Genomic DNA, 12,005 nt, shown 5'->3' with positions numbered 1-12,005 from the left:
AGGCTGCAGTATCTTCCTTCAGAAATTCCATTAAGTCAAGGTAACAGGAGAGGAGTGGGAATTTTTACAAAATTTTATATTAAGCTGATTCAAGTCAAGTAAACTGGTGCTTCATTCTCCTCTCAAGATGGAAGAAATTATTTGTGAGAGGAAGAGAAATCACATGAGAAATCACTTATCCACGTAAGTGAAAAATGAGTTCAAACAACCCAATACAAAATTCAACTTTGTTTTTTGCACGTATCCCCTCCAATTACAACTAGCCAGAGGTAGGAAAAAAATATTAAGTCAATCTGTATTACCTAAAAAAAAAAGGAAAAAAAAATAGCATCACTTCACTCTAACTTCAGTGTAAGGGGGTGGATGAGGTTGGAGAGTAGAGAAAAGAAAACCAACCAGTTTCATTTACATGAGATTTCCCTAAACTGCTGTAAACGCCCCAGAAAACGGTGGGTTTTTTTTTTTCCCCTACAGCTTTCTTTCTGTATCAGTGGCACAACAGTATCTCTCTGTGTCACCTAAGCTTCTGACGGTAAATAATCCTTCTGACACGCCACGGTCCTTACAGGCAAAGGCTTCCAACTGAGCAAGGAGTGCAGAGCAAGGCACCAGGTGACTCATTTTGGTGACCATCAGGCGATCACAGTCTGCTGCTGCTGTGGGGCCCTTTTATCCAAGAAGGTTAAAGAACATGCAAATTTTGGATTGTGTACGTGGGGAGTAGAAAAAGTGTCAGCTACCAATCACTAGAAAGTTTGGTAAAAATATTTCAGATTCAGAGAGACTGCCCACTTTGAAAGGCAGCCTTCAGTTGTACAGAACCGCAGACATATTTTTGCTCTTGAGGGAAGGAGGTGGGGAGAAAGGGAGAAAAAGAACACGTATATGATACATTGTCCCCAATTCCCCTGACAAACCAAAAAACACCCTCCCAAAACCCCACAAATTTGCATAGAACAAACAAACATGGCTTACTGTACTAAGCTTTACATGACTTTGCATCCTATCCCATAGACATCTTACTGGCTGAGAAAATAAGCCGTTTAAAAGGAGAGAGATGCATAATGCGCTGTCACATTCGATAACACTTCATCCGTCTGTAATGCGCGGCCTATATCGGAAAGCTGTGTGGGGTTTACCTGCACAGTTGGCAGCAAGTTTGTCTTTGGGGAAGAGAAAAAAAATGAAGAAAAGAAACCACATGGACACACGCTGTCAGAGACGGAGAGGAAGCGAGAGCCGCCTGATTAACGCGGGGAGCGCACACACCTCCGAAACTCAGCCCGAGTAACGCGGCGGCGCCCAGCCCCGCCGCCGCGGCTGTGACAGCTGGCGGCGGGCGGGAGTCCCGAGGGGCACCCCGGGCCAGGAGAGCCCCGCGGCCGGGCTGCCCCGGAGCCGGGCGGCGGCATTGCCGGGCAGGCGCTGCGGTCGGCGCCGGGCACTCACCTCGGGGCCGGGTCACTCGGGGGCCGGAGACCACATTCACGCGTGTCCGCGCCGCCTCCTGCTAGAGCTGCAGCGGGGAAAAAAGGGTGGAGATGGGGGAAGGAAGGGAGGGAGTGAGAAAGAGAAGGGGGAAGGAAGAGTGAAGCGGGGAGGTGAGGAAGGGGGCAGCGCTGGCACCTGCCCCGCCACCCCGGGGAAGAACGAGCGGCCCCGCGGTGAGAGCCGCAGCTGAGAGAGGGAGTCACTCACCGCCGCCGCCGCCATCCCCACCGCCATCCTCCTCCTCCCCGGTGCCGTGCACCCTCAGCCCGCCTCCTCCTGCCGCTGCTTCCGCTCTCCGCGGTGCGTAGCGAGGGGGAGGGCGGGGAGGCACCGCCCCGGCCCCGCCGGCCTCGCAGGACCCGCGGCCGCGCAGGTACCGCGGCTGCCGCTGCCCGGGCGGGGGGCGCCGAGGGGGCCACGAGGGGGGCGGCGCCGAGCGGCCGCGGGTCACCCCGCGGGTCCCCCGGCCCCGAGCAGCCGCTCGCCCCCTCCTCCTGCCCGCGGGTTTCATGGGAGAGAGATGTCGGCATCTCCCTCCCTCGTTACCGGGGTCGTGGGGCTTCCCGGTGGGTGCGAAAAGGGGCTGCCACCGGCGGTCCCGCAGGGCTGGACAGGCGCGTTCAGCCGCCCCGGGAAGCGGGGTCTGGCCGAAGCTCTCGGAGCAGGAGCGTGCTGATTGCTCTGTCGCGTTCGGTACAGCTACATCGCGACTGTCACCGAATTGTGACCTCTTGAGGTCTACTAAATTTTTGTCCGGTTCGAGCAAGTAAGAGCCAGTTCCAGACTATGAATTGTATGGGGGTAATTCTTCTCTCTTTTTTCACAGCTACGAGCACTCCCTGGAGACATGGACCACTCAGAGGATGCATCCGGGCTCCTGGAAAGCTCTGATGTTGAGTCTCAGAAAGAGAGAGTGGTGACAGAGGAGGAATGGCTACAAAAATGGGAAATGGGTAACATCGGGTTTCACAAGGAACAAGGGCATCCGTACGTGACTTCACTCTTCTGCCTAAGCTGTTTTTAGTAGTGCCATAAGACGAGTGGCTTGGCTCATCTGAGAAACTTTTAATTGAAAATGGAGCATTTGCAAAAAGCAAATAATATTACATGGGCACAGCTTGAAAAATTTTTTTTTTTTTTTTTTTTTTTTTTTTTTTTTTTTGTGACCTACATTTGTCTAAGGACAGAGAAAAGAAAGGATTGAAATTAACTTAGAGGTTTTAGTCTTGAATCAGGTTTTAAACCTCAGAACTTAGATAGTTTGGCTAGAAAATCTTAAATTTTCTGATGGAGAAGCTTTGCACTATCGTTCATGTTGTGAAACTGGGACTTGAAACAATGTGCAGAGGGCATCAGAGCACTACCATGCAGCATAAGAACCTAAGAGAGTAAACCTGATTATATAGTCCTTCAAGACCTGTAGAAGTGATTTGCTTGATGCAGTAGTTTTATAGTCATTCTGTTTAAAGTCTCTATTATGACCCTCTTAGAGGTGGGTTGGTTGGATTGTTTACTCGGAAAGACAAACAGAAAATAACAGACAGAAATGTGTTAATTTCTCAATGACATGAAATTGACTTTCTAGCTATGTAAATGGAATATGAATGCTTTTATTTTATGTTTTTATTTCTAATGGCATGAAGCAGATTGAGCTAATAATATATGTGTCATCGTGGAGTTTTTGTGCTACCTGGCATAGTGTGTAGCACTTGACTTTTCATGTGCCAGCACAAATACTTGCAGAGTTAAGTAAAACATGTCTGTTCTTTTGCAGGCTCCTCCAAAAGTATCTGGATGTTCTTTTAAATGGCAGGAGTGGACTGAGGATATTTTTCCCACTTTGTGGTAAAGCAGTAGAGATGAAATGGTAAAACACAGATAATAAGAGAAAAAAGCATACTTGATGTAGGGAGGGAGGGAAGGAGGGAGGGAGGGAGAGGGGAAATTCCCAGCCTTACTGGAAGCTGAATGGAGGAGGAAGCTGGTGTTTTGTATAATAGCATAAATTGAATGGATCAAGTCTGGCCTGAAATTCTTCCTGATTGTCCCAAGTTCAGCTTGGGGAATGCTGAATTTAGATGGACTTTAGATGGAATTTAGACTGAAGCCATGCTCTTACCACTGCTTCTTTTCATAGCAATGCCAGCTTAAATTGCCAGCAATAAGGTCAGTTGTGTCAGACAACATTTTCAAGAGACTATGTGGCATGCCACTCTGGCAATTTAAGTGATTTGGGCTAAATGTAACTTCCTCTTTTTTTATAGTTATTATTTTACTTTATACTTCTTATTTTACTTTTTACCTTTTTTTTTTTTTTTTTTTTTTTTTTTTTTTCCTGTGGGGAGGGGGTAGTGAGGGAGTGTTGTATTTAAAATTAGGGCCTAATATAAGCCAGTATTTTTTCTTAGAGGGAGGGAGCACAAACCAAAACCTGCATCTTCGAGTAATCCAGGTATCAGGTTTTATCACAGTAACTGCTTCCTAGGCTGACTGTGGGCTCTGACACACGTTGGTGTTTTGCTGAGCTGCAGCAGCATGGAGGTTACAGCACCTCCTTTGCTGCCTGTTCCTGCCAACCCACAGAGGCAGCTGTGTGGACAGTGTGCCTCAGGCAGCTCAGTTTAGAGCACAGCACCTTTCTGAAATGCACAGTTTCTCAGTGTGATTACCTCTGTTTTCATCAGGTTAGTAGGAATAAATGAATAGTTTATTAAATCTAAATAAAGCATGTAAGTCCTCTTCAACTGTATGCTGAGTAGTGCTAATTTAAGCTCAGATCATGGAAGGGAGGTGTTCAATATAATGTAAACGCTTCAGAAAGTTAGGATTAGCCATATCAGGGCATCCCTAGGCTTTCCTTAATGAATTAATGATGCATGGAAGATACACATTTTGCCCAGGCTGTGGGCCTCGTGTAAACCTGAGCCCTCTCTTTCGTGTGCAGGCTGGCGGACATGGGGCACAGCGTTGTTGGTGTGGAAGTCAGCGAGCAAGCGGTGAAGGATTTTTTTTCAGAACACAGCCTGCCTTATTGTGAGGAGCCAGTCTCTGAGATTTCAGGAGCAAAAATGTTCCAGGTATGTCTCCTATGTTGTCGAATGATCTGATGTGGTTAATCATGCAATGCTGGCATAACTGAGCAAACAAGTCATTCTGCTTTTATGCATCTGTTTTACTGCTAATCATTCACCTCTCCTGAAGAGGTCTAAAAGGAGCTGTATTTTTAGGCTGAGAAATTGTTATTCTTCTAAACTTACTACTTAGGCCTTCTTATGACAGTGAAGCACCTGAATGTAGAAGGAATGTATTTTAAAACTGGACAGTTGCACGCCTTGTTAAGAACCTCTCGGGAGGGGATCAGAAGAGTTACCTCAGTAAACTAAAACTAAAAATATTTCTCAATTTTTCCTCATTACACGTAAATGTACTTTTTAAATTTCATTTTTAATAGTGTATGGTTATATTTTAAGATGTGAAGTATAAATATATACTTAAGAGTGCATATTTAAAGATAGCTGATAAGGATTGTTTCTTTCGCTTTTATTGTAGAGTACCTCTGGCAACATTTCCCTCTACTGTTGCAGTATTTATGATTTGTCCAGGTAGGAATACTCATTGTGTTTTACAATTCTCCATAATCAAACATGTATTAATACTGTCCAATACTACTGGTTTTTTTTTTAATCAGGCAAAGATTTGTCAGGTCCTCTCGAGCAAACTCGTATTAATTTGTATGAGAAATTTGAATGGCCAATCTCCAACAAAAGTCTAATTCCATTGCTAATCGTTAAGGATGACAACTAATTATCTTTAAATGTGCTTCTTCTTCCAAGCCATTCTGTGAAAGTTATCAAAAAACATTTATGCTTTTACAGTAAAACCAAATTATCTTTAACGTTACTGATGAATTCTGTGAAGCAAAACTTTAGCCCAATCCCTTACCCAGAGTAACTTGGTAAATGTAAAGAGAACATATCCAGAAGTGTCAGCACAGTAGTTCCCTCCTCTTGCAGTTCTTATTCAGATGTGATTTTTCCCTAGATTATAAGGTTTTGGTGAAGTTTTTTGTGTTTGTTTGCTCTTCATACAAACAACTGTCAGGCACAAGAATTTGTTCCATGGCTCTTCAGTAAGAAGGAGGTAAAGTCTTAACATTTACTTTGATGGACTTTCCAGAACTAGTACATACAGGCACAATAGGTAGTTCAGAACACCAGAACACTGTGTTTACTATTGATTTTTTTTTTTCCCCCCAATCTGCCAAAACACTGGAAAAAAGACTATTTGTTACTAGAGTCCAGAGTCTTTCAGACACAGTCCATGACTGAGACCTCTGCTGCTGCGGGTGACTCCAGTTGGTTTGAATACTGTGTATATATGTAACTAGTCTTGTAACCTGTGGAACAGATGGGGTGTGTGTGATGCGACTTTGTGGATATTGCCTGGTTTCCTACTTGCCTTGTCCCTCCAGTGTAGCGACCTGCTACACTGTAGATCCCTTTAAATCTTCCTTGCCAAGTTGACAAGCTGCCCAATTCTCAGAAATTTTTGAAAAGTTCAGTCATAAGTTTTGTAGCAAGTAGTGTGGTGAAACTTTCTATCACAACATGGTGGAATAATACTTTGAAATAAACAAAATTAGGTAATTAGTGACAATTTCAGTGCATATCACTGGATCCAGTATATAGTTTGTTGTCACAAAACAAATTGGCAGATGTTCTGGATGCAGAATGAACTGTATTCCCAACATCAGTCAGCAAATACCTGTGACTAGAAAAATGCACACACACATCTAGTTTCTGTGTACAGATAATTTGATTAATTACCCAGTAATTATGAAAATTAAACTTATTTCTCTCTTGCTGAGGCTAGCCTGCTAACAGGTCTCTTTCTTCTCCATTAGCTTAGCATTCATTAGAAGAAAACTCAAATGTGCTCCTGACCTTTGTCAGAATGAAATATTTCAAAGACTCTTACTAGTTAAAGAGTAACAGGAATTACTGCTTTTTCTGGGAATTCTGGGACATATGTAAAACAGTTATATTACACAATCACTGTACCTCCTAATACAATTATGGCTGTAAAGCTTCAAAAGAAAATCAAAAATTGCATTTACTGAAATTACTAAACATATGCAGAGATAGAAATTCACAAGTTTACTCTTAAATCCAATGGGTTTTCTGCAGATATGTGGATTTCTGATTTACATGTTAAATTTTGTTAGACGTAGTAGTACCTAAACCATGTTGAATGCCATATAAACACATAGTAGTGTGATACAGTGAAAGGTACACCCAAGGGAAGTGCTTCCTCATGCCTTAGCTTCATCCTGGCTCCACATCAGGATGAAAGACAGCTGTATGCCTCGTTTGACCTTTTCCTCATGGCTTCATTGTGTTGTGAAGGAAATTGGTTGTGCAGAGGGGCAAGGAGCACCCAGACACTCAGCAGGTCGTGAGATCTGGGCATCCAGGAGACCAGGACTGGGACAAGGCCACAGCATGAGCCTGCCTGCAGCCTGGGATGTCTGTAGGCCTCGATGAAATCACTGGGGAATAAAGTACATGAAATGAATGTATGGAGCCACTGCTGCCATTCCAGTTAGACCAGATTGAAGTTGGAAAGAGAAACCAAGTGCAGAAAACCTCAGTGGCTTGCCTGAGGTCACCCAGCAGACTCAGCTACGCAGAGAAGAGAACTGCCTCCAAGCCTCAGAAGATCAAGTTTGTCACCTGCCCCACTAAATGTTCCTTTGTGCCCTGCATGTCCATTGCTTGTTTAACTGTCTCTTTTAAAATCTCCTTTCAGTTACGAGGTTGGTTATTCAAATTAGATGCTTAGACTTGGCAAAATTTAAAAGAAGTCAGCACTTGGAAGTGTTATCGTGTCTCATCACAGTAGAGTGGGAAATACAAGATCAGCTTGTAGGTTAGATGCCAGAGACTTAAGCAATGCTGTTGCAATTAAAATAGCAGTGGGCAGAGAGAAGTTCTCATGGTTAAACTCTAGCTAAGGTGGTAGAACTAAGCACCACACAGCTGCTTGCCCACTCCCATATCACGAGATGATGGGGGACAATCAAAACGGTAAAAAGTGAGAAATGTGTGTGGAGATGAAAACAGTTTAATAATTTAAAAGAATTTCAAGTTGTAAGGAAAAAACAAAGAAACAAACAAACAAAAACAACCAAAGAGAGAGGAAAATAAAACCCGAGAAAGACAAGTGGTGCAAATGAAAGCAGTTTCCCACCACCAACCAAACAGCTGATGCCTAGCCAACTGCCAAGCAGTGTCCCCATCCACCAACCTCCCATCCAGTTTTACTGCTGAGAATGGAGTCAGATGGTCTGGAATATCCCTTCGTTGGGGTCAGCTGTGCCTGCTGTGTCCCCACCCAATGTCTTGTTCATTCTTGTGCTCTTTGGCCTACTCACTGGTGTCAGGGTGTGAGGAGCAGAAAAGGTCTTGGTGCTGTGTAAGTGCTGCTCTGCAGTAACTAAATCGTCAGTCTATTATCAACGTGATTGCAAGCCCAAATCCAACGCAGCCCCATGCAAGCTACTGTGAAAAAAGGTAACTCTGCCCTAGCAAAAACTTGTACAGAAATGAAGACAGAGGTGATGCAATTGGACTCTGAATTCTGCCCAGTAGGCAGAATGGTATTGCACAATTCCATGCCCTATTTTTCTAAGTAAACTTACTCAAACTTTCCTTAAAATTATGCAATTTACTTTATTACTACCTTACTGTATAACCTCCTATTTTAATAACTACCAAAACCAAGGCTCTTTCTTATCCCCATTCTTGTCTTTTGTGTCAATCTGGCTGCTCTTACCGCTCATTAAAAAAGGCATTTCTTGATAGTCTTGCTCACTTTCAGGCTTTGGGTGGGCACTGAAGCCATCTGCCAGCATAGCCAGGAGCAAAACTAGTGTCTGCAGCAGAGTTGCACTGAGGCAAGCAGCAGTGTAACTTAGCTTTTCTAACATTAAACAAATTGCAAGCTGAAGCTAACCATCCTAGGCATGTAGCTGGGAATTCAGGCACCTAAAGTTACTGGATGTGCTGAGTCAATGGTAGTAAAGCAGCAAGGCACCTTCCTTAGCCTGCATATGAAATCGTGCATGGGTTTTAGAAGGCGGTCAAGACCTGTTGATGTGCTGAGTGCATGTTAGACAGCAGGATGTGGTTGCTGAACATCCAGACTTGTAGCCCAAATGTGTTAAAACTACATTCCTTCCTCCTTGCCATGTCTCAGCAGCCCCTAATGATGAGGAGCACTGACCAGTTCCCACACCCCTTTGCTGTTGCAGTAGGATGAAGAACCAGGAGGGTTTCTTGAGTTCCAGTTCCTGTTGGTTTGGATTATGAAAGTGCTGCACCATAACAAAAAGGTTGTGGGGAATCTTCATCACTACCTACAGAATTCTTGTGACCTCACAAAAGTGTCTGAAAGAAGATGAAGGTCCCTCTTTACTATTTTTAAGCCTTTTTCTTATCTCCTTATAGCTCAATAGTTGGCAAGTTTGACGGGGTTTGGGACAGAGGAGCTCTTGTAGCCGTGAACCCATGTGACAGACAACGGTTAGTAAATTGCATTGTTACTGTCTTTTCTCTGATGTATCAGTGGCAAGTTTTTGGTCCTGTGACTTGTTAATGACTCCTTTTTCATTTAAAGGACCAACCTACACAAGTTCTTCTCTGCCACAAGCATCTGCTGCAGTCTCAGAGTGCTGTCCTCTTCCTTAAGGACGCCACCCTGCCTCTTGGTGGGAAAATATGTGGTTTGCTCCAACCCAGCTGAAACAGAGCTGCAAGTCTCATCTGAACTCTACTGTTTCCTTTTCACCACATCTAATTCTTCTGTCTTTGTTCTTTTTCCCCTCACTCCCCTTGATTACAAATTTTTGTTCTTGACTATACCACCCCAAATTTAGTTTGAAGCTGCTCCCAGAATTTTTTTTTTTGTTAGATACAGAATCTTCAATTCACTATAATTTTAAAAGATCAGTACTGTACTGTGTACTGTATTCTAGACAGATGAATACTTCGTTTGTCTGTTAATCTTGCGTTGAATGTGCAAAAAATGATAAATGCTTGTTTATGAGGAATAGATAACCTTTATTTTATGTTTTTCATGTGTAGCGTGAATTTTATGCTCCTGAAATTTAAACTAAGTTTTGCTTAGTTTCTGTGCAGTTCAGTTCAAATTGTCTGCATAAAAATGCATTTTGTTGAATATTTTGAATGCTAATGCTTGAATTCTTTACAAATATAATAAAGTATTTTTTTTCCTTTTAGCTATGCCAGTTTGATGATCAACCTAGTGGAGAAAAATTCTTCTTATCTCCTTGTTACCGTTTCATATGATCCAAGCAAACACAAAGGTGAGAACTCTGTCCTGTTCATGCTGTGGTTTTGCTCTAATACAAATTGTATAAAGATATAGTAGATGCATTAGTACCTTCTTCAAGATTTTTATCTGCATAGCTTTGTTAAGTGGTGACAACAGTATAACTGTGTGTTAAAAAGTTTAGATATTTACCAAGCTTGGGACTAAAATTATGTTTTCTACAGTATTCAGACATGCGGAAGGTAAGTTGAGGACAGCCGTGGTATATTAACAATGGAATGAAACTCTAAGTGTGGCTGCTACAATGAAGCTGGAAGTCAGAGCACTTAGTAACATCCTGTCTGGCCTCGGGAGTTTGAAACACTCCCAAGAACATCAGCTTAATGCTGTTTATCCAGTATTTGCAACCCAATGTGTTTTGCATCTTGTGCTTCTCTCTCAGCCACTACCACACTGAATGTACTTGGAGAGGTGAAAATCTGTAAAATCATGAGGTATTTTTTCCTTTTATCATTTTTATATTATGTACTGAAGTGGGAGATCTTTTTGTTAATATTGACTCAGAAGAGATCTTTTTCTGCTTTTGGGCCCTTCAGCATAATTATCTCCCCCCACCCCAAAACAGGTCTTGCTATCACAGGCAACAACGGTTTAATACATTGCTTTCTCTGACATTGTTCAGCTCTTAACCTTAATCATGCTACTGTAGTATTAAGAGATTGTAGACTGGATTAACACGGCACACTACGAGTAGTCATATCCACATCACATGCATGATTCCCTGCTGCAGCTGGAGATGAAGCAGCAGCAACACCTGAAGCTGTCTGACCTGCTTCAAGGTGCCACAAGATCCTGGACATGTTTTCTGGTTCCTGCTGATGGTGCTGTGAGTCAAGGGGTTGACTCTCCTACTGCAGTGTAAATTTTGTCTTCCCATGTCTCCTCTTTGATTAGCTTCACCCCTTTTCTTTCAGGCCCACCATTTTATGTTCCTGAATCTGAAATTAAAAGTTTGTTTGGTGAGTAAGATTTCACCTAACCCTTAAATTGTATTTCCAAAACACATAAAGATGTTTATATGCCTCTGCCTTTCCCTGTGATGAGCTATACAGTCATTTGCTTCTTATCAAAATGCTGGAGTCATGGAAAAATACTGGGAAAAATAAATATCATTTAGCCACAGGGATCTTGCTGTCATGGAAAATTTCAGCTCTTCAAAAGATATGAAAAAAACCCAAGAGACAAAGAGTTTCTTGTCTTCCTTTGGTACCTTTTTATTCTCCCGGGATTCATACTGCACTCGGTAATCCTGTAGCTGCAGTCCTGTTTGACCATTTTGTCTTTGCCTGCACCTCATCAACCAGTTGCTCTGGTTTTAATACAAGTCCTACCAGTGCTACAGTTTCTTCTGTACTTTTGTGACAAAGAAGAAAAGTAACATGGCACTCAAAGAAAATGCTAAAAATGTACAACTCAAATCCATCAAAAGAATTAAATTTGGAGCTATGTCAGGAGTTTAATTTTAGGAGTTCCTCCTGCTGTGCTGTAATATCTCACTTTTAAATTTACAACAGTCTGAGACTCTGGCAGTGTTTGTGTGCAGTGACTCATTGGCATAGGCAGTTGCATCCCAGTGTAAAAGAGAGCAATTAAGTTTCCTCCAGTGCATTTATGTCATTGTGTTAGGTACTGTGGGGAAATCTGTGGATTTTTTTTTTTCCTGGACAGTTTGCATTTTTCAATGACTATTCACTCACTAATTTGTTATTCTTACCTCCTTTTCAGGCAACTGCTGTGAAATTAAGTGTCTTGAAAAAGTTGATGACTTCTCGGAGAGGCACAGACAATGGGGACTAGATTATTTTCTGGAGGTGCTATATCTACTCAAGTTTGTAGCTTGATTAAAATTTATTAAAATAACTTGCCTCCTACCTTGCTTTTACATATACCTCACATTTTAAAATGGGGCAGTCTTAAAGCAGAGGGTTTGTCCACTTTGCTTACCAGATCAGCTCTCCTACACAGCTGCCTTTACTGCCTTGAGGTGTGAACAGCTTTTTCTTAAACTCCATGCACAACCAACCATTACCAAAGTATAGCTTTTTCTTCTGTATCAATTCAAATCATGAGAACTGAGAAATAAATGTTCCTGTTCCTTTTCA

At 42.6% G+C, this 12,005-nt stretch overlaps 2 protein-coding genes across 6 annotated transcripts in view; one reads left to right on the top strand and one right to left on the bottom strand.

The window, feature by feature from the left end:
• The window catches only part of KDM1B (lysine demethylase 1B), a 27,824-nt gene extending 26,050 nt beyond the window's left edge, over positions 1-1,774 (bottom strand). The window contains exons 1-2 of the mRNA XM_040060259.1: positions 1,699-1,774; positions 1,450-1,516 (exon numbers count right to left, since the gene is read on the bottom strand). The gene's annotated coding sequence lies outside the window, so the exon portion shown is untranslated. The remainder of the gene's footprint in view (positions 1-1,449; positions 1,517-1,698) is intronic.
• Positions 1,770-12,005, top strand: TPMT (thiopurine S-methyltransferase). Of its 5 annotated transcripts, XR_005700248.2 has the most exons (10): positions 1,936-2,057; positions 2,318-2,478; positions 3,266-3,358; positions 4,436-4,568; positions 5,041-5,093; positions 9,000-9,074; positions 9,169-9,259; positions 9,792-9,877; positions 10,818-10,862; positions 11,629-11,763. XR_005700248.2 is itself a non-coding variant. In XM_040060295.2 (9 exons), the coding sequence occupies exons 2-9, from the start codon at positions 2,339-2,341 to the stop codon at positions 11,742-11,744; spliced, it is 741 nt and encodes a 246-aa protein (XP_039916229.1). In that variant the 5' UTR covers positions 1,770-1,791; positions 2,318-2,338; the 3' UTR covers positions 11,745-12,005. The 5 variants fall into 5 exon arrangements, 4 of the variants coding, with proteins under 4 accessions (XP_039916229.1, XP_039916213.1, XP_039916203.1 ...); XM_040060295.2 differs by lacking the exons at positions 1,936-2,057; positions 9,169-9,259 and adding an exon at positions 1,770-1,791 and having other exon boundaries at positions 11,629-12,005; XM_040060279.2 differs by lacking the exons at positions 1,936-2,057; positions 9,169-9,259 and adding an exon at positions 1,804-1,864 and having other exon boundaries at positions 11,629-12,005.

Source organism: Hirundo rustica, chromosome 1 (genome assembly GCF_015227805.2).
Source record: "Hirundo rustica isolate bHirRus1 chromosome 1, bHirRus1.pri.v3, whole genome shotgun sequence".
Lineage (NCBI taxonomy): Eukaryota > Metazoa > Chordata > Aves > Passeriformes > Hirundinidae > Hirundo > Hirundo rustica.
This window is presented reverse-complemented; position numbering and strand designations above follow the sequence as displayed.